General features: G+C 58.2%; 1 protein-coding gene across 2 annotated transcripts in view; it reads left to right on the top strand.

The window, feature by feature from the left end:
* LOC149856836 (tyrosine-protein phosphatase non-receptor type substrate 1-like) overlaps positions 1-22,841 on the top strand; it is a 41,287-nt gene extending 18,446 nt beyond the window's left edge. For both annotated transcript variants that reach the window (XM_090064265.1, XM_090064266.1), the window contains exons 2-9: positions 4,080-4,179; positions 13,319-13,663; positions 14,554-14,868; positions 15,288-15,629; positions 16,810-16,917; positions 18,833-18,854; positions 19,592-19,631; positions 20,596-22,841. In XM_090064265.1, the coding sequence (XP_089920391.1) occupies positions 4,110-4,179; positions 13,319-13,663; positions 14,554-14,868; positions 15,288-15,629; positions 16,810-16,917; positions 18,833-18,854; positions 19,592-19,631; positions 20,596-20,850 (1,497 nt within the window). In that variant the 5' untranslated portion in view covers positions 4,080-4,109 and the 3' untranslated portion in view covers positions 20,851-22,841. The remainder of the gene's footprint in view (positions 1-4,079; positions 4,180-13,318; positions 13,664-14,553; positions 14,869-15,287; positions 15,630-16,809; positions 16,918-18,832; positions 18,855-19,591; positions 19,632-20,595) is intronic.
* Positions 22,842-23,954: the final 1,113 nt, after the last annotated feature.

Raw genomic sequence — 23,954 nt, 5'->3', positions numbered from 1 at the left:
ATGCTTCCATTAGCGAGAGAACTCAGCCAGCCTAATAGGCCCAAAACTTTGTCAGAAATGTCAGTGTGGGGTCCCGCTGAGCCGGGGCTCAAAACTGCTCCGCCGTACTGCATAATTTCCAATCCCTCACGCTGCCAATGAGCAATTGCTGCTGTTCTCTAGGCTGTTTGAAACTCAGACGCAGAAAAGGAAGCTCTTGAAAGGGGATGGTGGGGGGAAAAAAGCCCTGATTGGAGTCAGTGTTTTGGGACTTTAATGCTGGATCTGGCCTAACCGATCTTTTTTTTCTCTTTTGATTACAGTCGTTTTTCCCAAATGGCCCCGCCGCCTCCTCTGCTCGCATGAGAACAGAGCAAACCCGGGGTTTGCAATGAAGTCTGGAGCGCCCTGGGAGCTGGACTGGGTACCCCTTCCGCCAGGGACCCCGGGCTCTTCAGAGGGGCCTGGGTCAGGCCCCCACAGCTGGGGCCTAAAACTCCAGGTTGTCTGCATTTAGCTTTGAAAATAAGCTCACGGCAAAGGCGATCTCCGAGCCAGTCCAGCTCCCCTGGCAGCGTCCACCGCTTCTGCTAAAGACCTGCCTGTCCATGCACGGGGGCTGTGCGGGGATGCTGCTTGCATTGAGACTTTGCTCTTGCAGGCGTGCAGGAGGCGTCTGCACTCGGGCCCTGCCTAGCGAGAGCCAGAGGCAGGAGGTGAGGGGGCTGCAGGGACTCGGGGAGGAGCGGACTAAGGATGCCCCCAGGCTCAGTTTTTCCCATTAACCGGGTAGGCGTCCTGCCCAGAAATCTGCGCCTGCATCAGGGATGTAGAGTACCAGCTGGGATCGCAGGACAAATGCTAGCATGTACCGGGGCACACGCAAAGCACTTCAGTCTGCCAGGCTGGGGGCAGAGCTGGGCGCAGCCTGCAGCTGGGTTTTGAATGGCGCCAACCTGAGCGTACAGTGCCCAGCACCTCCAACCCAGCAGGACTCGTGCAGGACATCCCACAGCCAAGCTAAGCCGGTGGCCGCAACCCACCCGTGCTCCCCACCTCTCTCAACAAAGCGTGCCAGCACTGCACGCCTCTCCCAGGGCTCGAGCTGCCGTTCATACCCTGCCGAGGCAAGGGAAGATCTTTGTTTCCCCTGTATGGAGAGCACGGGTGAAGGGAAATACCCTTTGCTCATGGAGCAGGTGAAGGGGTGCATCCCCTTGGGGAAGATGGCAGTCACATGCATGCACCCATTCAAGACCAAGTCATGGACAAACTGGCTGAGACCTGGGGCTGGGCTGCAAGACGGGAACACGGCATCACAGAGAAGAGGGATCTTCCCAGGCCCCAGTCATGCTTCTGCATCGCTGCACATAACACTGAGCCCTGGAAGGGAAACCAGGACTGTCGGTTTAGCTGAGGCTCCTGGAAAGAGACTCCACGGGCCTGCAGCCTGTCTAGTAACCGTCCCAGAGGGTCTCCCAGCCACGTCCCTCGCGCTTCCCCCAGAGCAGGATGGAGCGCGCTCCCGGCCCGGCCGGCCCGGCTCAGCAGCGAAAGCAAATCTGTTCCTGAAGAGCTCTCCTGGGAACTTCCCTTCCTCAGCCCAGCCGCCACTGCAAGCTGCTTATGACGGCACTTTGGCAGAGCAGCTCCGGACGCACCGAGAGGGCGCGGACGCCCAGCCCCTTTGCTGCGTGACTTCTGAACCCGCCTGGAAGAGCTGCAGAAGTGAAGGCAAACCCAGGCCCAGCCCTCCCTGCCGCTCTCCCAGCTGAAGTGGCAATTGCAGGTTAAATAAAGAAGCAGCAGCTAAAGTTTCTGAGCAAAGCCTGGCTGCCCAATAATAGTATTTAGAGTCTGGCAGTACTACCCTTCCCCGATGAATAGCACAGCAAGCCTCCTGTTCGCTGTGGGTGTTTGATTCTGAAGGAAACTACTAATTATGGCATTATGCCTTCTGAAAGGCTCCCAGCTCTCGCGCTCCCGCGCGGGCACCCAACATCGAGGGGGGACGGCACTCTCATCTCACGCAGGTCCTTATTAACCTGCAGCCCCTACCGCCGGGCCAGGGCCCCCCTCGAGGGGCAGGTCCCGGAAGACATGGCCGTCTTGGACAGGGAGTTTCTGGAGGGAGGACGGCCTCTTCCAGGGCAGCAACACCAGCTGATTCCCATGCACAACTCACGCTTCCGCCTGCGGGCCTTCGCCCTGCTTTCTTCCCCCCCGCCGCGCTCAGCATCTTTCCTTCTTCGCTGCTCTGTAGCTGCTGTCCGCCGGCGCGGCATCTCCGCCTTGTACGCGCCTCCAAACAGGTTGTCTAAGCCGTCAGCGCGGGGCAGGAGAGCAGCCCGGGCATGCCCGAGCGGCACAGGCCTCCCGGCATTTTGGCTCCCATTAAAAATAACCAGGAGGCTGCAGACAGCTGGATGTGCCCCCCTGCATCCCCGTGGAAAGAGGAGCCCTGCATCCTGCGTGGGCAGCAGAGCAGCTGCTCTGAAGCCGGCCCTGCATGGAGAGGGGGATGAAGGCAGTTGCAGAGAGCCCACGCGGACCCCACCTTCCCACTGCTCTGCAAGGGAGTGTTTCCAGCACAGCCCGGGGACCTCCTGCCTTGCAACAGGGCCCGACCATGGGACTAAATGAGCCTGAGTGTAGGAGCAAATGACCAATTGCAATGGAGCTCCACCACGGGACCAAATGGCTCCCACAGGCTCACAAACCGGATGCTGCCCACTTGTGCACGAGTCAACATGGGAGCAGCGAACGGCTGCCTCTGTGGGTGGCGGTGGCCTTGGCTGGAAATCTGCAGTCGCGGGGTGATGGCAGCAGCCAGGAGCCCCTCGGGCAGCCTGGGGCTCCGTGGAGAGGGGCACCGTGCCAACAGGCAGCGAGGCGCACGGGCCCTCTGGTCCTGGCCTGGCTCCGCCGGCAAACTCAGTTAAGGCTGGATGCAACATGTGGGTGTTGCAAACAATAGGGCAGAGGAGGCTTGCAGCAATAAGCACGCCAATTTGCATGGGCTGACAATACGCACAGCTTGACGGCTCCAAATCACTCGAGATGCCTTTGCTATTTGTTGATGATAAGATATAAATACAGGGAACGGCATCGGCGCTGGCGCATCTTCCCTGGGGTGGAGGAGTGCTGTGGTGAGCTGGGGAGAAAGCAGGCAGGAAGCCAGGCAAGCTCTCCAGAGCACGGGAACAAGTCTCGGTCTGCATGGTGCCCGCCCGCGGCTGACGCCCAGCCTCGGACAGTCCTCGCCCAGCAGGAGCATAATGGGCAGCTTGTCCTAAGCCCAGCCCAGGAGTTCCTCTTGTTCGCATATGCAGCAAAAGCAGAAGTGACTCCCAGACGGGCTTTCCCACCCTGGTGGAAGCTGCTTGGTCAGCCCCTGTGGGCAGTGGGACCCTACGGCTGCCTCCCTAAGCAAGCTGTAAGCGTGCCAGCCCGCGTGTCTAGACCCGCGAGGATCTAGCAGCCGTGCAGGTGCGGCCCCATCCCCGACGCCCCGTCCTTGACTACGAAGGGGCCTGGTGCTGATGCTTGCTCGTGGCTAGCTCGCTCTACGGCACTGCGGTTAGCTGATGGCAGCGCGGACGTGCTCGCGGGCGGTACAGACACCGCCTGTGAGGCCGTGCTGCGAGCCTGCAGCCGCCAGGTAGGGCAGAGGCAGGGAGCGCCAGCTCCCACCCGGGGCCCGCAGCAAGGTCCTCCCGGGAGGAGCCCGCAGCCCCTTCGCCGAGCCGCCCGAGGGGTGGTGGCGGGGCTCCCCCTGCCCCCGCACCCTGCGCACGGGGAGGCGAGCAGATCTCGGTCCCGCAAGTGGGCCCCCCCCCGGGGCCCGAGCTGGCGACGGGCGTCCTGCCCCTGCGCGGGCAACTCCCCGGGCCCCGTCAGAGCCGCGCGGGGCGGGGCGGGGGCAACTTCGCCCCGCGCCTGGCACGGGCGGGGCGGGGCGCGGCGCGGCGCTAGGCAACGCGCAGGCAGGGGGCGGGCGCAGCGCAGCGGCCGCGCAGGGGCGGGGCGGGCGCAGGGCAGGGGCAGGGGAGCGCGGGGCCGGCGCGCCGCCGCTAACACGCGTGTGCTCTGCGCTGCAGGCTGAGCCGCCGCGTCCCTCCGGCCCGGCCATGCCGCCTCCCGCCGCCGGCTCCTGGTGCCTCGCCGCGCTCGTCCTCCTCGCCGTGGCCCGCTGCGCAGGTAAGCGGGGCCGCGGGCGGGGGGCTCCCCTAACCTTGAACCTGCCCCTGCCCCCGGCAGCCGCCCGCCATGCAAATCTCCTCCAGCCACTCGTGCGCCCGCACTCCCCTGCGCTGACCTATAATGACTGCAGCGCTACGGCAGGGGCGGGAGATGTCTGGTGCGGCAGGCAGGCAGGCTGCGCTGGCAGCAAGCGGGGCGCCAGCCCCCCCAGGCTGCTGCCCGCCTTTGCTTTCTGTACAACCGCTCCTCCGCCCCAGTGAGAAGCAGCACAGGGCACACGGGGCGCAGGCAGCAAGGACGCAGCCTGAAGTGTCGCAAGTGAAAAGAGACCAGTTGTGCCCCTCCGCCGCCGGGCACCCTGGGGCTCACGGGCGGCCCCCCTGCTTCTTGCCTATCCTCTGCCCTCGGTGCGGAGTAGCGTGCATCGCCCAGCTTTGCACAGTGCCTCTCTTGGCATCAGTTGTTGGGGGTCTTTTTTTGGGTTTTTTTGCGGGGGGGCAACTAATACCCAGCCCCCAGCTTGCTGCCCCAGCCAAGCTGTACCCTCTTGTTGAGGCACTCATGCTACCCGCCTGGTACCTGGGCACCTCCCAGATGCCTGACTCCCACTCCTGCCTAAGGATTGTGAACGGCACAGGGATCCGGCGCAGACACCATGTCTTCCTGTCCGAGTTCCCTTTTTCTGCTCTGCTCCCCTGGGTGTCGGTAACCCTCCCTCCCTTATCAGGAACCAAGCTGTGTGACCGTAGTGGGCAGCAGCACTTTGCTTGCAGCTGGGAAGGTGGCAGCAATTTTGTTCTGCTGTCGGGATTAAGCAACCCTGCTTCTCCTGCTCAAGGTCACCGGCGTGCATGCAGGGCTGCTACTCCCCACCCCAATTCAGGGTCAGCTGGGACCAGTCAGAGCAGCGTGGCGCGTCTGGGGGGCACCTTGCAGGGGAACACAGCCCCATTTCACCCCATCGAGTTTGCTCCGGTGCCCTCCAACAGCATCCGAGTCCAACCTGCCAGGGTCCATCCCATCTGCCTCTCCCCCGCTCTCATCCCCAGGCCTAGCTCCGGGGCAGATGTTCCACATCAGGCCTTGCTGCCCTGACTGGGGAGGAGAAGGCATGTGCAAAAGCCAGGCCTGCTCGTTACGGCTGATCACAAATCGCCAATGCTTTCTTTTCGGTGGAAAATGGAGCATGGCCAAATGAGAGCTCGAGCTGAAGCAGGTGCTTCTAGCACAGCGTCTCAGTTTTCTTTTTTTAGCTGGAAAAAAACCCAAACTCCCCGCACTTAAAAGTGCTTCAGGTCCTGGTGGCTGAAACCTTAAATGTTCAGCTTGAAGTTTCTACCTCCCCACCCCTCACCACTGCAAATGGCGTTTAAAAAAAAAAGTAGTAGTCTTTTTAGCAGTATTTTTGCAGGATAAAACCCCATTCTCTAGCCAGCTGTAACCCTGATCCCTGGGATGGGAAATGCAGGGAATCATCAAGTCTCTGGATTACCAGTCATTTGAATCCTAGAAAGTGCTGAATTCTCAGATGCAGACGCGTAAGGCTGGCTCGGTGCTGGTGTCGGGTTTAATGCGCAGGCCAGCTCCGCTCTGCTCCTTGCTCCGTTTACTGCGGCGGGGCTGGGAGGCGCGCGCAGCTCTCCCGGGCAGGTGAGATGGCTGCAACCACGTCGCGCCAGTGACAATAATACAGGGAAGCTTTCCTACTGCACCAGAGAAGGGCAAACAGCCCATCCTGGGCGCAGCCGGGCTAGGTGCCCCCTCCCCACCGAGCGTACCGGACTGGCAGGGTTCAGCTCCCTGGCCCGTCCGTGCAGGTCTGCCCAGCGAAGGAGCTTGGGGTCGGCGTCCCGGGCCGGGCGACAAGCAGCAGGTCTGCTGGTGGCACGGGCGAGGGGACGATATCTGGGGGAACCGCGTGTGCTTTCTGCGGGTGTCGCGCCCATGACCTACTCCCTCGCTGTAACCCCCCAGCGCCTTCTGAGAAGCCGGGCAATTTCGGCACAACTTTCCAGGGCTTTTTTAATAGCAAGCACCTGCTAACATTCCTCCCCAGCCATTCCCATTTGGGGAAGCAGCGAGCATAGCCCCCCACGAGTTATTTCTGCATTGCCCCTGTGCCAGCCCCAAGCCTCATTCCAGTGACAGCGGGGCCGCCGTCCAAGTGCTCGAGCCAGCTGCACGTTTCCTTCACCGCGCGCGGGCCTCTTAGCAACCCTGACCCTCCTCCTGCCCCTGTTACTTTAAATTGCTTTTGAAGAAAAGCTATTTTCGTTGGGCAGTAACAAGGCACTCCGCAGCCCCCAGCAATTAGCACGTAACCCCTTCCCGGCCGCTCGGAAAGGTGAAACGAGGAAAAGCAAGTCGCTAACAACACAAAACTTTGTGCAGCACAGATAATCACGCAGCCTCATCAGCCAGGCTGGAAAAGCAGCGAGGAGGGTAACGCTGGGCCCTGGCCTGGGATCCTGGATTTACCGCTGTCTGTGCCCGTGCCCCTTTCCTGGGCTAGGAGCACTGTGACTCCCTCCAGCCACTTCCCCGCCAGTACGTATTCTCCACTCCACAAACTCGACGCCCGCGCTGCAAAGGTTTCCACACGAGGATATTGCATTACAGGATCTGCAGTGCCCTTAAATGCTTTGCTAACCCAGAAACCCCAGACAAAAGCAGCTGCAGCAAAAAGGCACGACGGGCCTGGGGGCCTGCACCCCTCGGGTTCGCTAGCAGGGAAGGGTGCTTAGCGCCCGGCAGGGTTGGGCTGTCCAAGGGCGACACGATCCAAGTCAGCTACCTTCTAAGAAACCAGATTTCACCAAGCTAACTCAAATTGGGGCCTGGTTTGGGAAGTAAGCTCTTTCTGAACTAGCATTTGCTTTGGAGAAGTGGTTTGCTGCAGCCTGTGGGAGTGGGGCGGACACGTGGCCTCTCCCACAAGCTGGGCGCAGGATAAATAATGCTCACAGCCGCTCTTGCCACATGGCTGGTGGGTCATGCAGCCCGGGCGTGATTCAGGCTCTGTGTTGCCCAGACCATCACAAGGCTTTTACCAGAAGTGTGGCTCTGGACTGCGGAGTGGGGCTGTCCCTCTTGCCGGGTTTCAAACCCACTGACACACCAAGGGGTCCCAACCTTTAGCGCTAGAGTCTGAGCTCTACGTGGGGGATGCCAGGTGTGCGTGGGTGGACCAGAGATAGGGAAACCCTCTAAACGCCATGCTGGGGCTTGCATTTCGGGCAGAGGACCCAGCTGGTCTCAGCTTTGCATCAGTCTCGTTCCACACGGCTAAGTTTTTTGCTCAACTTCCTCTTCTCTTCTTTTCATCATGAGGGGGAAGGGCTTTGCCCAGCTGACAGGTCAGAGCATAAAACAGTGTCTGCCCCAGCGGGCCAAGCACATCCCCGGCACAGCTCCGCCGATCGCTGCTGAGCGGCACCGGTGACGGATGTAGGCCGTGATGTCCAGAGGCCTGCAGAGAAGTAGGCCAGACCTACGTGGTGGCTCCAGGGACGGTTGCATGCGCCAAGCCGAGCGACGTAAATAGCTCTCGTTAAGGCTCCGCATTGCTGACACCACGGCAGACGCTGGTGTCCCTGCCTGAGCCCCCCCTCCACCATCCGTACCACGGCTTGAACGTGAACAGGAGCAGGTCCTGGCTGAGCTGCGGATCCAGGTCCTTGCCAGCGATGAGAGGGAATGAGACAAGGTGGCAAAAGCACCGACTTAAATACATCCTCGGCGCTGTGCAGCGCTTCCTGAGCCAAATGGGAAGCTAGGACTTGCCAGAGGAACGACAGGCAGCCAACAGCAACGTGTGACAGCGTGCCATGCTCATGGCCCCAGCTGTTTGCAAAAGCAACAGCCCCGTCTAGCACAACACCCTCGTCAGCTGCAGCAGCCCATCTGGCCGAACCGCGGCACGGCGCCCATCGCCCGCTGGACCCAACAGTAAGACGGACTCCAGCCACGACCGCCCGGCGAAACACCGGCAGGGGCAAGCAGGCTGCGAAAATCACGGTGGCCTCAGCAGCACGGCACCGTCTGCGGAGCCTCCCCTTGGATATTTTAAGCTTCAGAAGCACAAAAACAATTCAAGTGTCTCGGTTTCCTATACAATTAGTGACACGGGGATGAAAGAGAGAGTAGTTTCCTCCTCCAGGTCTTCAAGCAACGCAGCTCTGAGAGCACGGAGATGCAGTTCAGCCTACAGGGACCAACCACATAAGGGTCGCAGGGCAGGTGCTGCCTTGGTGCAACGGGGAGCAGAGGCAAATTAAGCCCGTCGACTTCACTCCCCACTCACGGGGGTCCGATTCTGTCCCTCAAATCTGCACTCCCAATGGACATGCCTGTGGATAAGCCAAACTGCAGGCTTTAAGTCCTGCTCAGCTGTGGCAGAGACCCCCTCAGACCCCACCTGGACCCCAGAGTAGATGCTCTCCCCGTCCCCCCCCCTCCCGGCGCACAGTTCATGCCTTCCAGAAGATCAACAGATGGAGAGAGGGAGGATGAAGAGGAGAGAGCTCTCCCATCCATTACAGGCTGTACATGCTCCGAGCCTACACACACTCTGCCTAAGGCTACTGATATTTTCAGGGTCTGTTCCTATTGGGAAACTTCACCAGAGATTTTCCTCCGAGCAGATTGGACTCTTGTTTGTGCTGTCTGCTCAAACCAAGGTGGGGTTGTTCCAGGCAGCTAGCACCATCCCCGCACCCCCTCGGCAGCTGTACATCAAACGCCGTGCATGGCAAGCACAATGTAGAAGGTAAATGATCCTTTCCACAAACTTTGGCTGAAGAAATACTCATGCAAATCGCACACAGGTGCATGTTCAGTTATGCTCTGTCGTGTTCTCTTGTTAGGGCTCGGTCCTAGAGCTGCGAGAGGGCCTCGGACGAGGAGCAAAGGCCAAATCAAGCCAGCGTGGGGATGGGGGGCTTCGCGTTTCTATTGAAGGCTGCGGCGGAGAGCGCTGCCCTCGAGCTCTTCCCACGCAGCAGCTACGCTCCCAGAGGTGAAGCCCAGCTAGCGGAAGAGTAGAGTAAAGGAAGGCCTTATTTTTTCCAAACAGAGCTGTTTTCCTGTTACCCGAGATCGCGGACAAGAACAGCTGTGCTAGCAAATTAGGTCCATTTTCAAAGCAAATAGTGCGCACGCTGCCAAAGCCCAAATTTAATATTTCTTTCATGTAATAATTATGCACCCGTTGCCATGGCTGCTGGGCATGTTTATATCTAAAGCAAAGTATCAGCCAGCTTTGCAAGCTTTAGACAGCCGTCCCCCCCCCCACCAAGCTTCACCCCCACCTGCCAGATGGAAAACACTTCCAGAGTCTAGCAGAGAGTCCAGCAAATGAGTTGAGAAGAGGAGCCTGGTGCCAACATACTGACTGCGGAGCTATTGCCATGGCAGGAAGCCATAGCATGAGGAAGCTGCGGTGGCCCCATCCTGAGTGATGCAGGGGGGGCTGAGCCACACACCTCTGCAGCTGAAAGCTTGCTCCGTCTATCTGGGGTTGCTACATGCCCTTATTCCTGAAGACGTAAGGGCGACTGTAAGACCCAGCGAACTAGGCTTGCACCAAGCAGTGGCCAACAGGACTGGTTGTGCTGGCATCGCATGTGGCGGTGATGCATCAGGAAAGACGTCTGATTGAGCAAATGCGTGGCAAAGACCTACACGAGAAACGCAAGTGCCTACTAGCCGAGAGGGATTTGGGACTCTTTCCTTCCTATCGACCGCCTCGTTTCAAAGCTTTCTTGCTACGCGGCATCGTGCGGTGATCAGCCACCAGCTAACCCCAGCTTCGCATAGGTCACCGAGCACAGCAAATAATTCACAGCAAGTACTTGAGAGGCTGCATTCATTAAGCTGTGCTTGAAAAAAGGCTCACGAGCGGGTCCCAAAGTCTGCGTGCATTTGTTAGGCAAATTATAGAGGCTTTTTTCCGCCCTCAGTGTTTACGCTTTCAGATAGACCTGCAATAAAGCGACTGATTGTCAAAAATTCAGGCCACGTTATTAGTTGGGATTGGTTCATCAACACCATTCCCATGGAGATGGCTCAGCTGCAGAAAACGGATGTCGCAGAGAGCTTTCAGTCTCTTTCTGGGTTTCGTTGGTCTGCCCTGAAGTACTACCCCCAGACTATTGCGACACCAGCGGTACCAGCGCTGCGTGCAGGTAGCAAGCTTAAGCTCTCTCTTAATAGATCGCATTTACCCCAAGAACCTTGTCTGCCAGCTTTCTCTGAACATATTCTCCCAAGCAACTGAGTCACCCGTCCTGGGGAAAACCATGGCTGCTCTCAGATCCTTATCGGGGTTATTTAGCGGCTCTGTTGCAAGAGTGCTTTATAGCTGTATACATGTAATTATCAGCCAGATAAGATGCCATGAAAGGCAGCTCTTCCCACCAGCCTGGTGAGAGGTTTGAGGCGCGTTCTTCCCATGCTGACCACGCAGTATCTCTTCCGGGGAGAGTACGCCAGATCACAGCTGAACATTTATTTTTTTGCTTTTTCACCACGAGTGAATGTAAAGCTCGCTCCGGCGTTCACAGAAAACAAATGCAGCTGCAGCAAGTTCATCTTAAAAGCTAGATGAAGACCCTGGTGCTTGGCAGGGCTCGCTCAGCTCTCCCAACAGAGGCAGGCCTCAGCTCGGCGCCTGAATGAAGCGCTCTGTTTGCAAGGATGCTGTACGGCCGAGATGCATGTTCCCTCTCACTGCTCATAGATGCTCCAGGCTTCCTCTCGAGGAGTTTCCTGCCCTCTCTGTCACACCAGGCCCGTGCTCCAGCGCCGGAGCGGTGCTATGAATGGGAGATGAATTGCTATTCTGTGCTTGACATCTCAGAAGAGCCCAAAGCTTCTGGCCTCTCCCCACTTACAGCGGATATAATGGAGACTAGACTGAGCCTGCACAGGCTCGGATGTCACCGAACGGCTGCTGCAAGCAGGCTTCCACCTTGCAAAGTTCATCCTCTGGGGACAGGTCCATGTCTCGGTATTGCAAAGTGCTGATGTTGCGTCCGGCCCGGACTATTTTGGGGAAACTCCAGTGCCCCGAAGCTTTCGATTGCATCCAGACCAGAAGCAGTGACACAAGGCACAGGCAAAGGCAACCAGTTCAACTGAGCGTGCATCATGCATCGTGCACAGAGAATTTCGCATGTGGAGCTCGCTCAAAACCACAGGGGCCAGGTCATCAATAAGAGGCAAATTTATGCATAATGGTTACAAATTTATAACAGGGTTTTAAAAATCCCCAACTTCCAGGCATTGACAAGGGTCAGTGAGAAATTTCAGGCGTGGGTGTCCTGCACCTGCCTCTGAAGCAGCTTCAAGACTGCTGTAGATCCGGGCCCAGGAGCTCACGCCTGCAAACAGATCCTAACACCGTTTGCTACGGTGCCACCGGACAGCTTCGCTAATGCCACAGGGCGCGGCGGCCGGCTGGCACGAAAGGTGCCATCTATGTCAGCAGGACCCCACCCATGCAGCGAGACCCCACCTCCCCCCCGCAGCCCCTGCCAGTACCCCAAGCAATAGCGTGGATTGACATCGCTTCCAGTTCTGTCTGGAGAGCAGGATGGGCATGACAAGGCTGACAAGCATTGCCAAGATGAATACATCAAGTATTTGTGTGTGTAGGCTGCAGAATCGCTCTGTCTGTGCTGCGTCGGCTGCTCCAGGGCCTGGAACAGCTCTCTAGGAAGCATGCCAAGGTGGCCTGAGCTTGTCTGCCTCCCTGCGCCTAGGTATTGCCACGTGCCATTGACTTCAGGTCACCCAGGGCTTGGGCACAGCTGGGCACGGCAGGGCGGGCTGAGCCTGAAGCTGCCATCCTATGCTGCTTTTGCAAGGGTAAAGCAATCCTGCAGGCCACTTGCAGAGACCTCATCGAAAAGTTAGTCTCACTGTTGACCAGTGCATGTACCCATGCGTACTGCAACCTTGTTCAACTATACGTGGGCACGTGAGGCAGAAAACCACGGGCAAAGTGTTCACTCACCTTAGATAATGCAACATGCCCAGCTTCCTTGGTGTGCTTCCTAGGGAACTGTCCTAGCCCGCTGGCAACAGCTTCTGCTCACCTGGGAGAGACCGAACATACCTTTCCCTTCATAGAGGCTCGCTGGGTAGTGCAAGCCAGGCCTGGGAGCCCAGGATCCAGCACTTGAAGTCAATAGAAGCTAAAGTTAAATGTCTCTGTTAAGCTCCAGTAGCTTGGCTCAGGTCTGTATATAATTTTTAAAGGACCTCTTCTCACTTTGCTGCTTGGGAGGGGATAATACAACCTGCCTCACCGGGCTGCTGTGAGGCTAAGGAGGGTGATGGTGGCATGGTGCTTTGTAATGGTGTGGGATGACGTGCACACACCTGTTCAGTAAGCCTGGCTCTGCAGCTTGGTCTGCCAGTATCGGCTCCCGTGGTCTTGCCCTGCTGTAAAGTCAAGGGTCCTGCGCAGGCCCCGATGTCCACGCCAGCATGGAATCGGATGTCCCCATAAGTTCCTGTTGTGCTGCACTTCTGCAGAGGCTGGATCAGGCTCAGTGGACAGTGGTGATGCTAGAGACCAGTGCATGATAGTCTGTGCTTTCCAACTTACAGTTTAAGAGCAGAAAAGATGGAAGCAAACTATAGCCTCGTTAGCATGGGAATGCCATTGGCATAAGTGAGAAGAGAATCAGGCCGTGTCTGCCTATGTCAGCTGAGAGCAACCACAGCTGTTATATGGATTTAACAAAGGTTAGAAACGTTCGCCTGATACAAACAGTCCCTGTTCGAGGTTCCTCTGCTGTGGGGTCCTGACCAGAGAGTTGGGCATAGCCCAGTTGCTTTCCATCATGACGAACCTTGCATGCATTTTCCAGCTTACCAGTCCCCTCTGCAGGCTGCAGCACAGCCAGAGACGTGATGGTGAGAGGGCTCAGGGGGTTGCAGTGATGCTAGGGCATGCTTCAGTCCCCTGGGTAGTGAGGAGATCTGGGCGTTGATGGGCTGGGAGCTCTTGCATGTTTCTCTGGAGGCGAGTCCTACAGCAGTGTCGCGGGAACAACCTGGCACCAGGCACGGGGGCATCTGCAGACAAGAGGCAAGAACTGTGTTATGAAGTTCGTTTCTGTTGCAGGTGTCGGGGGCCAGGAGTACTGGGTGCTGCAGTCCCAGGGCCCCGTGTCGGTGTCGGCGGGGGAGACGCTCCAGTTGAACTGCACCGTGCCTCCGCGCGGACCACCAGGGCCAGGGCCAGTGAGGTGGTTCCTGGGCTTGGGCAGCGGCCGCCGACCCGTCTATGCAGAAACAGGGTCATTCCCCCGGGTCACAAGGGCTGTTCCCGGCTCTCCTTCAGACTTCACCATCTACATCAGTGACGTCCGCCCCGAGGATGCCGGCACCTATTACTGCGTGAAGTTCAAGAAAGGATCGACTGATGAGGAGATCCAATCCGGAGCAGGCACGGTGGTGTCCGTGAGCGGTGAGTGCATCCCCCCCGCCCGTCCCTGCCTGCAAGGGCCCAGGCCAAGCAGGACCAGCCCACCTTGTTGCCCACGCACCAGCTGGGATCCAGGGGACGCACAGCCAGGAGTCAAGAGAAGCCCTCTCTGTTCATGGGGCAGGGAGTGAGGGTGGTCGGGATCAGGGCACAGAAAACTAAGTCTTTAACCATGCCCTTGAGACCATCTCTCCAGACCATGCTGGAGGCACCAAGGAGGGGAAGGGCAAGGGAAGTCATGTAACTAAAAGATGGGTGAGCCCGGTATGAGCCCCACGCACGACTTCAAAGGGTACCACAATAGAGGGAGTCTTTGCTGGGGCAGCAGCAGCCAGGGTCTCAGTCTGCGGAGCTGCGCTGCTCGCCCTGCCTGCCCAGTGCCAGGGGCACCGCGGAGCTGATGAGCAGCGAGGTACCACGATGCTGCAGCACCCACGTGAACTCAGATCCTGGTGCGCAGAACTGAGCTGCAGACAGCGCTGCGCCGACTTCCCAGAGAAGTGGTGCAGGCTCCTACCCTGGAGATCTTTAAGAGGAGGTTAGATGAACACCTTGCCGGGGTCGTTTCCTTGCTCTTTCCTGCCATGGCAGGGGGTCGGACTAGATGATCTGCTCAGGTCCCATCTGACCCTAGAAACTATGAAACTATGACTCCTGCGCATCCCCACAGCCTTTTTCATTCTTCTTCCTAAAGCTCCTGCTGCCAGAGCCCCGGGCTGCGATGCCCCGGTGCAAGCAGCAGTAGCTTGGAAGGCCAGCTCTAACTGCTGCAGGGGCCTCGAGACACTAAGTTAGGGACGGGGTCGAAAGACTCCTCGCTCCTCCAGGCTGTCAAGAGCAGAGACCTGACTAACGAACATTGTTCCCTGCAGCCAGCCCGTCTGCCCCATCCGTGTCCGGCCCCGCCAGCAGGGTCGAGGCGGGCAGCCCCGTGAACTTCACCTGCACGTCCGAAGGGTTCTCCCCCAGGGACATCGCCGTGACCTGGCTCGAGGACAGGACCAAGCTCACAGCCCAACCGCCCCAGATCCTCCCTGAGCACGGGAGCGTCTCCTACCGCATGTCCAGCACCCTGGAGAGGACGCTGACGGTTGAGGACATCAGCTCCCAGCTCACCTGCCAGATCGAGCACAGCACCACGTCGGCTCCGCTGCAGGGGACGTACAACCTCAGCCAGGCCCTGCGAGGTGAGGAGCCGGCGGGGCCGAACCGGGCGCTCCCATCGCTGGGCAGGCCGGAAATGGGAGCTGAGCTGATGGGCAGGGCACCAGCCCCATTTTAAACCACGCAGTGAGAGCGAGGGTTTGTGGGGTTTTATCCCCGGGGGCAGGGCGAGTCTGCACCATCCTGCACCTCGTTACCTGCACTCACTTCAAAATGTTCCCTGTCCCCAGGGTCTCTGTGGGGCAGGGCTGTGGTGTGCAAAGGGGTCTGGGGCATAAATTTGCACCCCCGAGACACGCCAGGGGCCCAGCACGAGAGGCTGCACCTGCTTCAGAGCTGGAGTCAAGCCTCAGCTCTGGGACGTAGCCCCAACACGCGCGCGCCTACGACCCTCCTGCAGTTGCTCAGGAAGAGCTCCCCTGTACGGGCTGTTTTGTTCCAGTCTCCCCCAGGCTCAGGCTGGTCGCCAACTACTCTGGTGCCGTCCCCTTGAACGAGATGGTGGCGTTCACCTGCAGCCTGGAGGGGTTTTACCCCAATGTGGCGAATCTCACCTGGATGGAGAATGGGAATGAGACCAAGCCAGAGAAATCCCCGTCCCTGACGGAGAACCCAGACGGGACCTTCTCGCTGACGAGGACGCTGGAGGTGCGGGCGACCGAGCAGAGGAACCAGTCCACGTTCACCTGCCGGGCCGTGCACGACTCCCAGCCCCCCACCAGCGTCAGCCGCAGCCTGACAGTCGCTGCGATGAGCACCAAGGTGGAGGGGGACGAGAAGAAAGGTGAGTGCCTCCCAGGGCTGCTGTGCTGGGGTCACTGACATTGCTTGAGCCCGAGGCCCTTACTGCCCCAGCACTCAGAGCTCAGGGTAGGGAGTCCTGATGGGAAGCAGCCAGCGTTTCATGAAGCCACCCAGCATCACCCACCAGAAGACGGAGCCCAGCAAGCCCTGCACGGTTCTGGTCGCAGACCAGGCGGCATCTTCCCTTGGATTGGACCCGAGCCCATATGTTTCCTGCAAGCCACAGGTTCAGCCTCATTTGGCAGCCTGAGGTTTCCCTAGGACTCACGGGTGCTTGGTGTCCATTTCCTGCATCTTCCGGATCCGACAGCCAACCTAAGCCCCATGCAGTGTTTGAACCCAGGAGTTACAAGACCTCTGGCTTCTTTCCCTGTTTGGACCATCAAAATGCCCATCTCACCAGGGTGGGAGTGCAGCTGGACACCCGACTGGGACCCTGAGGGCTAAAGCCCTCTCCAGACCAAGGGCCCCAGCTTGAACTGCAGCTTGGAGAGTAACCTCAGGATAATCCAAGGTGCCTTTACCATGCCTTTACACTTCCAGGAGTTGTGCTGCAGCCGGTAGACCTGCCCCAAGTTACAGCTGGTGCCAACCAGCTACACCGCGCACCAGAGCGGGCAGCACACAAGATGTTCCCAGGCAATGGCGGGGGGGCGAGTGTAGTACACACCACTAGGAAGTTATGTCGGCAGGTGCCTGCACTGCAGTTCAGCTGCTTTTTAACTCTCAAACGTGGCAAAAGGCCCAGCACGCACCCATGGAGGGGGTGGAGGCTGCCCATCACGTGTAGTGTTTGAGCTCTCCGGCAATGCCAGAGCAAAGGTGCAGGTTTGCATCCATGGGCAGAGACATAGACCCATCAGACGTAGACTATCCCCTCTCTGAACGCTGCATAAAGTTGGCGTGGTGAGATAGATCATTATCCCACACACCTTATCTGCAGCTAACAGACACTAGTGGGAGACTTGGACGCTCCCATCAACTCCCTAGCGCAGGCTGTCTCTAACCCAGTGTCTTATCAGCTGGGTTCGCTATCCGGCTCTGAACAGGATGGCGTTGGCCCATCTTTACTGCAGCCCAGCCTTCCTCTGTTTAATTTGCTTCGGTCTAATTGAGCACTGCGACACCTGCCTTGTATAATCCCCAAAATCTCCCTGCAGACAAAAACGACGTCCAGCCCATATACATCGCCGTGGGAGTGGTCTGCCTCGTACTGGGCTTGCTGATGGTGGCGGTCATCTACCTCATCTGGGCTAAGCAGAGCAAAGGCAAGTGTCTGCAGGCGGGAGGGGAAAGGGATCTGCTTGCTACACAAGTCTCCCCTGTGAGCAGGCAGGGTCTTTAAAAATTGCAGTTTGCTGTTAGGATGTTACAGCAGCTGTAATGAGAGAGGAGCGGCAGCAGAACAGGTTATTTCGGACCTGCAGAGACTGCACCTATGGACAGCCATGTGCCATGGGTGTTGCAGCGATACTTGGACTGATCCCTTAAAAGTCCTGATACGCTTCTGCCCCTACGGTCTGCGGGCAGCATTTAGCAGCACCAAAGAGCTCCTTGTTTGCAAGCCGAAGCACCCGGCACAAGAGCGCCTTGTGACTTCGTTACTCAGTGCGTTTCCCAGGCGGGTTCAGACGCTCCCAGTTTGTTTACTCGAAGCTGGAGCCGCTCGGCCGCGCTCACGGGAGCAGGGGAAGACGCTGCCAGCAGCAGCCAGGACGTTGTTCATTGTTCACGGGGCAGAGGATCGCATCAGTCATGCTTGGAGAAGCACAATGGGATGGGCAGATGGCTGTATAGCAACCAGGGCCCAGCACATCGTGCTCCAAGGCACCTGCTGGGCAGTGCCAAGGTGCTGCTTGAGCAAGGGGCCATGTGCATTGCAGCAGCTCACACCCAGCCTGGGAAGCTGCAAGCAGATTAGCCGGGAGGAGAACGGGGAGGATCAGGGCCACCAAGGTGGTTTTAGAAAGGCGGATGGAAGCCAGCGTCGCTCTGCCCAGAGACAAGCAAAGGGAGAAACCCTTGCTCTCGTGCAGAGGGTTTAACACGAGCAGCAGAGCCGGCCCATTAAAACACAACGAGCACATCCCAGAGCCAGCTCTGTGACTCGCTGCGGAAAGTGCTCAGTGGGTTGCCTTGCTTGTATTAGAGGTAAGGCAGGAAAGAAACTGCTCTCCTCCTCGCCTGAAGCCAACCTGTGCCATCTCCTGAGGCTAGCGGATATGTCCGTTCTGTGGCAGGCCAGCCGGCCCCATCCACAGTGCTCGGGAGCTTGCAATACCGGCGTATTAGAGGCCTGTAATAAGTCCCTGGGCACTACCAGGTGTCAAGAGACAAAGCACTACACTGTGGGAAACCGGCTGGCTGACCGGGATGCTTGCCCCATATTTATGCAGCCCAGCTGGCTCAGCTCGTGCCAACTGCCCCCAGTAAAGGCCTCTTCCAGCTGTTCTGGCCCACCCTCCCAGCTGGCTCTTCAGAGGGCCAGGCTGGCTGCGGCCGAGCGCAGGGGGCCGGAGAGGTGCAGTACATTCAAAACATCTTCAGCCAGCGGGTTGGGTTGTTACAGCCCATTTTCGCCCAGTGTACAACACCCCTTTACTATCAAATGCAGCAAGCACGGGTTGTGTTGCGCGCTCAGGGCTTCCCAAAGCACTTGAGGCCCTCTCACTAGTGCTGAGACGTGCCTGTCTTGCCACTGATCTCATCCAGACAATCCCTCTGGCTTCTGCTGCCTCTGCTGCCTACAGAGCTTCATCCCAGGCCTGAACGGTTTAGACGCAACGTGGGAGGGAAGGCGAGGTACGGGGGAGAGTGCCATCCAGAGCATGGGAGAACAGACTGACCTTCTCCCCTCCCATCCTCTCTCCTACCAGGGGCTACTGGTGTAAGCAAGGGAGGGATGCTCATGCTAACCCCCCAGGCTAGGCACAGTATTGCATTGGTGACTCAGATGCAGTTGAACTATGTGGCCCATGACTCACAACCCCAAGGCTTCTCTTCTGCAGGGGCAGAAAGGAGTTTTGTGGCAGGGCCTGCGAGCTTTCAGGAGGGTACAGTCGTTCGGGCTCTGGAAACCACAGTGGAGCTGCCTCTGAAGAAGCTTGAGTCAATGGGCTAAAAATCCCCCGGTGCTATAATCATGTGCCCTGAACTGTTGGTGTTTTTTTTTCTTTTCAATAGGTAAAAGCTCCCCTTCCGTTCGGTAAGTACAACCTCTGCTCTGCTTTGTTCATTGAAGCGCAGAGGAAACCAAGGGGGGGATTTATTAAAGATCTTGGAAGTTAGTACAGTAGTAGATCAGGCTTACGCTAAGTGCCGGATCTGTAGGCTGGTGGCGGGGCAATGCGAAATCGGCCGGGGTTTACAACGGCCCACACTTGGTTGCTTGTCCTGAGTACGTGGATTCAGGCACTTTGCAGCATTCGCCATCTCGAGCTTGTGGGAAACTCAGCGAGGGCCACAGACATACCAGTCCCTACAAAGGAGTTTTAAAGCCATTGTGGAAGGAAGATTAGCTCATAAATCAGGACTCGGCCTGGTAGAGCACGACCGTAAAGCTCTTAGCCAGAGATTGCCTGGCCAAGGGGCAACCTTGACTTAACAAATGTCACAGGGAATAGTCCTCACATTGCATGAACTTGAATGTACCTTCCTAAGGCTCCTGGCTGAGCACAGCCCTCCACCCCCCTCACCCCCCCAGCTGAGCTGATTCACAACACGCGGAGATGATGTGACAAGGCAGAAGCCTCCATCTATGGACACAGGGCCCTTAAGTTTGTGCAAGAGGATAAATGCAGCTGAACAGCACAGCCAACTCCCACGGGCTCGCAGGGGTGTACTGTGCTTGTGTGTGAAAGTGTGATGGATGCTTTGCAAACTCACGGCTGTAAGAAGGCAACAAGTGCATCTATTGATCCCAGTTTCTTCTTTTTTCTTTAGACTGCATGAGTCTGAGAAGAGCAGCGGGACAGCTCCCCAGGTGTGTAATGATAGTTTCTCTCCAACCGGGGTGGCAGGGGATACCCAGGAGAAGGTCAGATCCCCTATGTGGAAACACTGCAGCAGGATAGTGAAGCACACGGCCTGCTGCATGAGTGAGGAAGGTGGAGGAGATGGTTCAGAGGAGAGATGCTACCAGTGCCATTGCAGGGGCTACCCCCAGCAAATGCCTTCCTCCCTCTGTCCATCCCCACTGCCCAAAGAAGAAACCTGGGTGTGCTGCGAGCAGAACCAGCTGGGCCAGCGCCCCGGGAAGCTATTTCTAGAGCTCTGGAGTCTGACGCAGCCATGAGTAACTCACTTGTCAGCCCCCAGCTCCTTCTGTCCCACTGAAACCCGTGCGTGTGCCCACTCACGTATGCCCAGGCAGCCAGTCGAACGCTAGAAGAGCCTCACCCTTTAGGGACAGAGCATCCTACCTAGACCATGATCTCATCTACAGCCCTGTACACCCAGCACTGCCACTGATTGCAGGATTTAGCCCCTTCCCTCAGAGCACTGCTCGCTGGCAGGCAGCGGGGAGGAAGAGCCCTGCAGTGCACAGCACCCGCACCTCCCAGATTCCCCCGGGGAGCCCGAAGGCAGCAGGCAGTGTCCTGTGACAAGTGGTGGAAGGACAGCAAAGCAGCCAGTAACTGGGAGCTGGCCGGGGATGCAGTATCCAACTCCCGTAATCCAGTTGCATTGAGCAGTAAAGAGCTGTAGGCAATGGCAAGGGTGTATAGTCTAGACACCCAGTGCCAAACCATGTTGCTGCACTGGCCATCCAGTGACATCAAAGCACTTTGGTCAAGGGCGACATAGGGTGCAGAGATATGCCCATATAACAGATAGGGATGCTGAGATCCCGGGATACCGAGCAGCTGCCCCAGGTCAGCCTGCAGCCAAATCCAGACCCCTCCATGCAGCCGGCTCCCTACTGACCGCGTCTCCTCCCCGCACAGGACTCCGACACCAACAACCTGACCTACGCCGACCTGAACTTCGACAAGGCGAAGAAGGACCAGCGGCGGATCATCGAGATGAGCCAGCAGTCTGAATACGCCTGCATCCAGACCAGCCCGCCGGCCGCCAGCGAGGACCACCTCACCTACGCTGACCTGGACATGGTGCATCTCAGCCAGGCCCCCAAGCGGCCGGCCCCTCGCCCGGAGGAGGCCGGCTCGGAGTATGCCAGTGTCCAAATCCAAAAGAAGTGAGCAAGGCTGTGGCTGTCTGGGGCTCCTGGGCACGGGGCAAAATCCACCAGCCCCGCTTTGCTGGGCACAAAGACCTGATCCTCAAGGAAGGCTCCCGGAGCGCGCTAGATGTGCGAGCTACGCTACCAGCATTTGGCCGGACTGGACCACGACAGCCACGCTGCAGCTGCCCGGCATTGCCCAGACTTCCACCGCGTGCCTGGGAGAGCCCCAGACCCCACGCAGCTCTGTCCCTGGACCCGTAAAACACTTCTCTTCCCGCGGGGTTGGAGTCCCTCGGGCGCCGCGCACGGGGCTTCCTTGCAAGCGCATTAACTGGTTGGGCCGTGTTTTCGGTGCGGCGCTGACACCGCTGCCTACCCCACGGCACGGCTTCCTCCGAGCAGGGGCTGTTGCGCCAGCGGCCGGCAGCATCCTCTGCAGGCCACCTTAGCCAATCACGTTCATGGGGAAACTAGCCAGTCTGACTCATCCTCCCCCGGATGGAGGATATTTTGAGAGTAAATTTGGAGCGGATGGCCCAATCCAGGCTCTGGACTGCTGTAGAAGGCAGCCCAGCCCAGGGAAGTGGGGGGTCTCTGAGAACAGGTCTCCCCATTCCTCTCTCTGGGGAGAGGTCTCTCCGTCGAGCCAAGATGACGACTATTCCTCTTCCCGGGACCCAAGAGCTGGGTGAACAAGAGCACTCGGGTCAGGCCCAGTTTCGCTGCCGCCCCCGACCCAGACACCTTCCGAGCGCTTCCCGGGGAAGGGAAGCGCTCGGTTTGAATTAATCACTTCCGCTTCCACCCATCTCTTTTTGCCCCCTGCGTCTTGTCTAGTCTCCCACTAGTGCCAAGGACACACGTGCGTCCTCAAGGGCTGTGCAGGCTCCCTGGCTTTCCCCAAGAGATCCATAAAGCGAGGATGTTTCTTGGCACTGGAGCGTCTTGGTCTGAGTGGTCCGAGCACTGCCACTTCTCCAGTTCCCCCCAAGTGTTCGCGCTCCGGGGGCACTGCCAGTGTCCTGGTCATCAGCACCTGCAAAAGGAGGAGACTGGGATCAAGGGGCTTCCTTATAGAGCTTGCACAGAGCCCAGACGGTAGCACAGGCTGACGGACTCTCGGGACTTCTTGTCGGCCAGTTCCTCAAGAGGCCTCGGCTCTGGCGTAGGCGATCCCGGGAGCAGGAACAGCTAGAGCAAAGCCTGGCTGCACAGGGGGAGAGATCCCCGCAGAGCTAATGTACAAGTCTTGGACATGTAACTGTTAATCTTTAGAGCTACAAACCAATGTGTGTGTGTGTCGTGTGTGGGTGTACTGCTGTGTAAGTAGCACTAGGACAGGATGTGCAAGAGGAAGGCTGGGGCCCCGGCGAGGCCCAAGTGCCCAGCTGTGGTCGGGAGCCCTCTGTGATCCCCGCTGGCACTAGCCGGGCGGTTGCGGGAGAGGGCACATGCTTCCAATTGCAAAACATTCCCGACGCAGGGCAGGCTTACGGCTCGCCACAGCCCCGGAGAAGTGACTCAGTGGAAACGCAGCCGTAAGCTGCCTTTCAGAAGCGGCGTCTTCCATTTTCTCTGTGTGTGGGAGGCTGGATGCACTGCCCCGGCTTTGATTTCCCCCAGATCATTAAGAGATTCAGGGCTCAAGTTTCCAGGGGAGGAAATTCCAGCTTGGGGTGCACAGCGGTCAGCCCGCCCTGCTCAGCCCAGCCCTCAGTGTCGACCTCTTACGTATTCTTCCCAACTCGTGGCATTACCGAGGTACCATTTCTTGAAGCAGGTTCAAGTGGGAAAATAAAAAGAAGCTATGAATCTAGGTTCAGCCTGGCACAACAGGCTTGGCGAGAGTACTTTGTTCTAGCTGCTCTACCCTGCCAGGAAGGGGTAGGGGTGGCTGGGAGATGGAGAGGCAATGTTTCTAAACCAGCTAGGAACTATTTGTACAGATGCCAACTTCAACTTCTTCCTTTTTTTTTTTTTTTGCTTGCAAGATATTTTTGTAATAAAAGGTGAAAAGTTCCACATCGCTTGCGTGAGTCCATGCCGGCTGCCAGGCCCAGGGCAGCTCTGCACCAAGCAGCAGCACCATGCAGCATGCAGCCATTGGGCAGCGGCTGGGCAGGGATCCGTCCCCTCGAGGGATACCTAACAGGGGGTTGTAGAGTTAAAGTGCAATTGGGTTTTTTTAGTAGCAAGGAGCTCCTCGGCTAGAAGGACTCCGCTGCTTTTCACAGCCGCTGCAGGGGTGGGAAGTACCAGCCCCATGCTGCAGACAGGCTGGAGGTCACACAAGCACGTGCATGCACCAATACGCTCGGTGACAAAAGTGGCATGCACCAGCAAGCAGATGCACATGCGATGCAGGGATCAAGGCCCGGTTTGTTCTCACTACTCACCCCGGGAAATCAGATACAGCCCTAAAGCCGTGGCTGCACTGCGAGCTTTCCAGGCTCCGAAGACGCATCCTCAAAATGCATCCAGGCCATTTCCCAAACCAGGAGCGTAGCCGTACCCACATGATGTTCGTTATCTGTGCCGTGTGCCATTTGGGCTTTATTGCTCGCCTGCCCTCTGCCCAGCGTAGAAAGCAGGGCACCCGCAGCAGCACGCCTGCCAGAGACACCCCGGGCGCAGAGGCTTCAGGTGCGGTCAGAGCCCAGCGTCCCCGGCAGAGCGAGGACTGGGGCTCGGGACGTTCAACATTGTGCTGCTTCTGGACACCAGGCCAGTCCTCCCCCCATGCCTTGCGCCACCGCCCTCCTCCTCCTCCCCTCCCAGGGCTGGGTTTGGTTTTGCCGACTGGATTTCTGAGCATTATTTCAAGCTGCGCTCGAGGAGGACACATGCGAGCCTGCTAACTGAAGCAAGTGCCAGTTCCTCTTCCCCTTGTCTGGCTCGCTGCAGCTTCGACTCCTGGCTCTCAGACAGCTCCAGTCATTCCCACGCACCAGGAGCTCGCTGGCTGGCCTCTCGGGCCTGCGTGGATGCGAAGCCAGCAAAGAGCAGCAAAACAGCTCCGCTCCGAACGACGCGCGTTCGCTGTAGATGGTGACTAGCACTGCAGCGGGGGGTCCGGCACGGAGCAGACGGCGGGGACGAATGGTCTGCTTAGGGGGCACG

Source organism: Crocodylus siamensis, chromosome 10, assembly GCF_052110815.1.
Source record: "Crocodylus siamensis isolate JL-2025a chromosome 10, ASM5211081v1, whole genome shotgun sequence".
NCBI lineage: Eukaryota > Metazoa > Chordata > Crocodylia > Crocodylidae > Crocodylus > Crocodylus siamensis.
The sequence above is the reverse complement of the archived record's forward strand: the minus strand, read 5'-3'. Positions and strand labels throughout refer to the sequence as shown.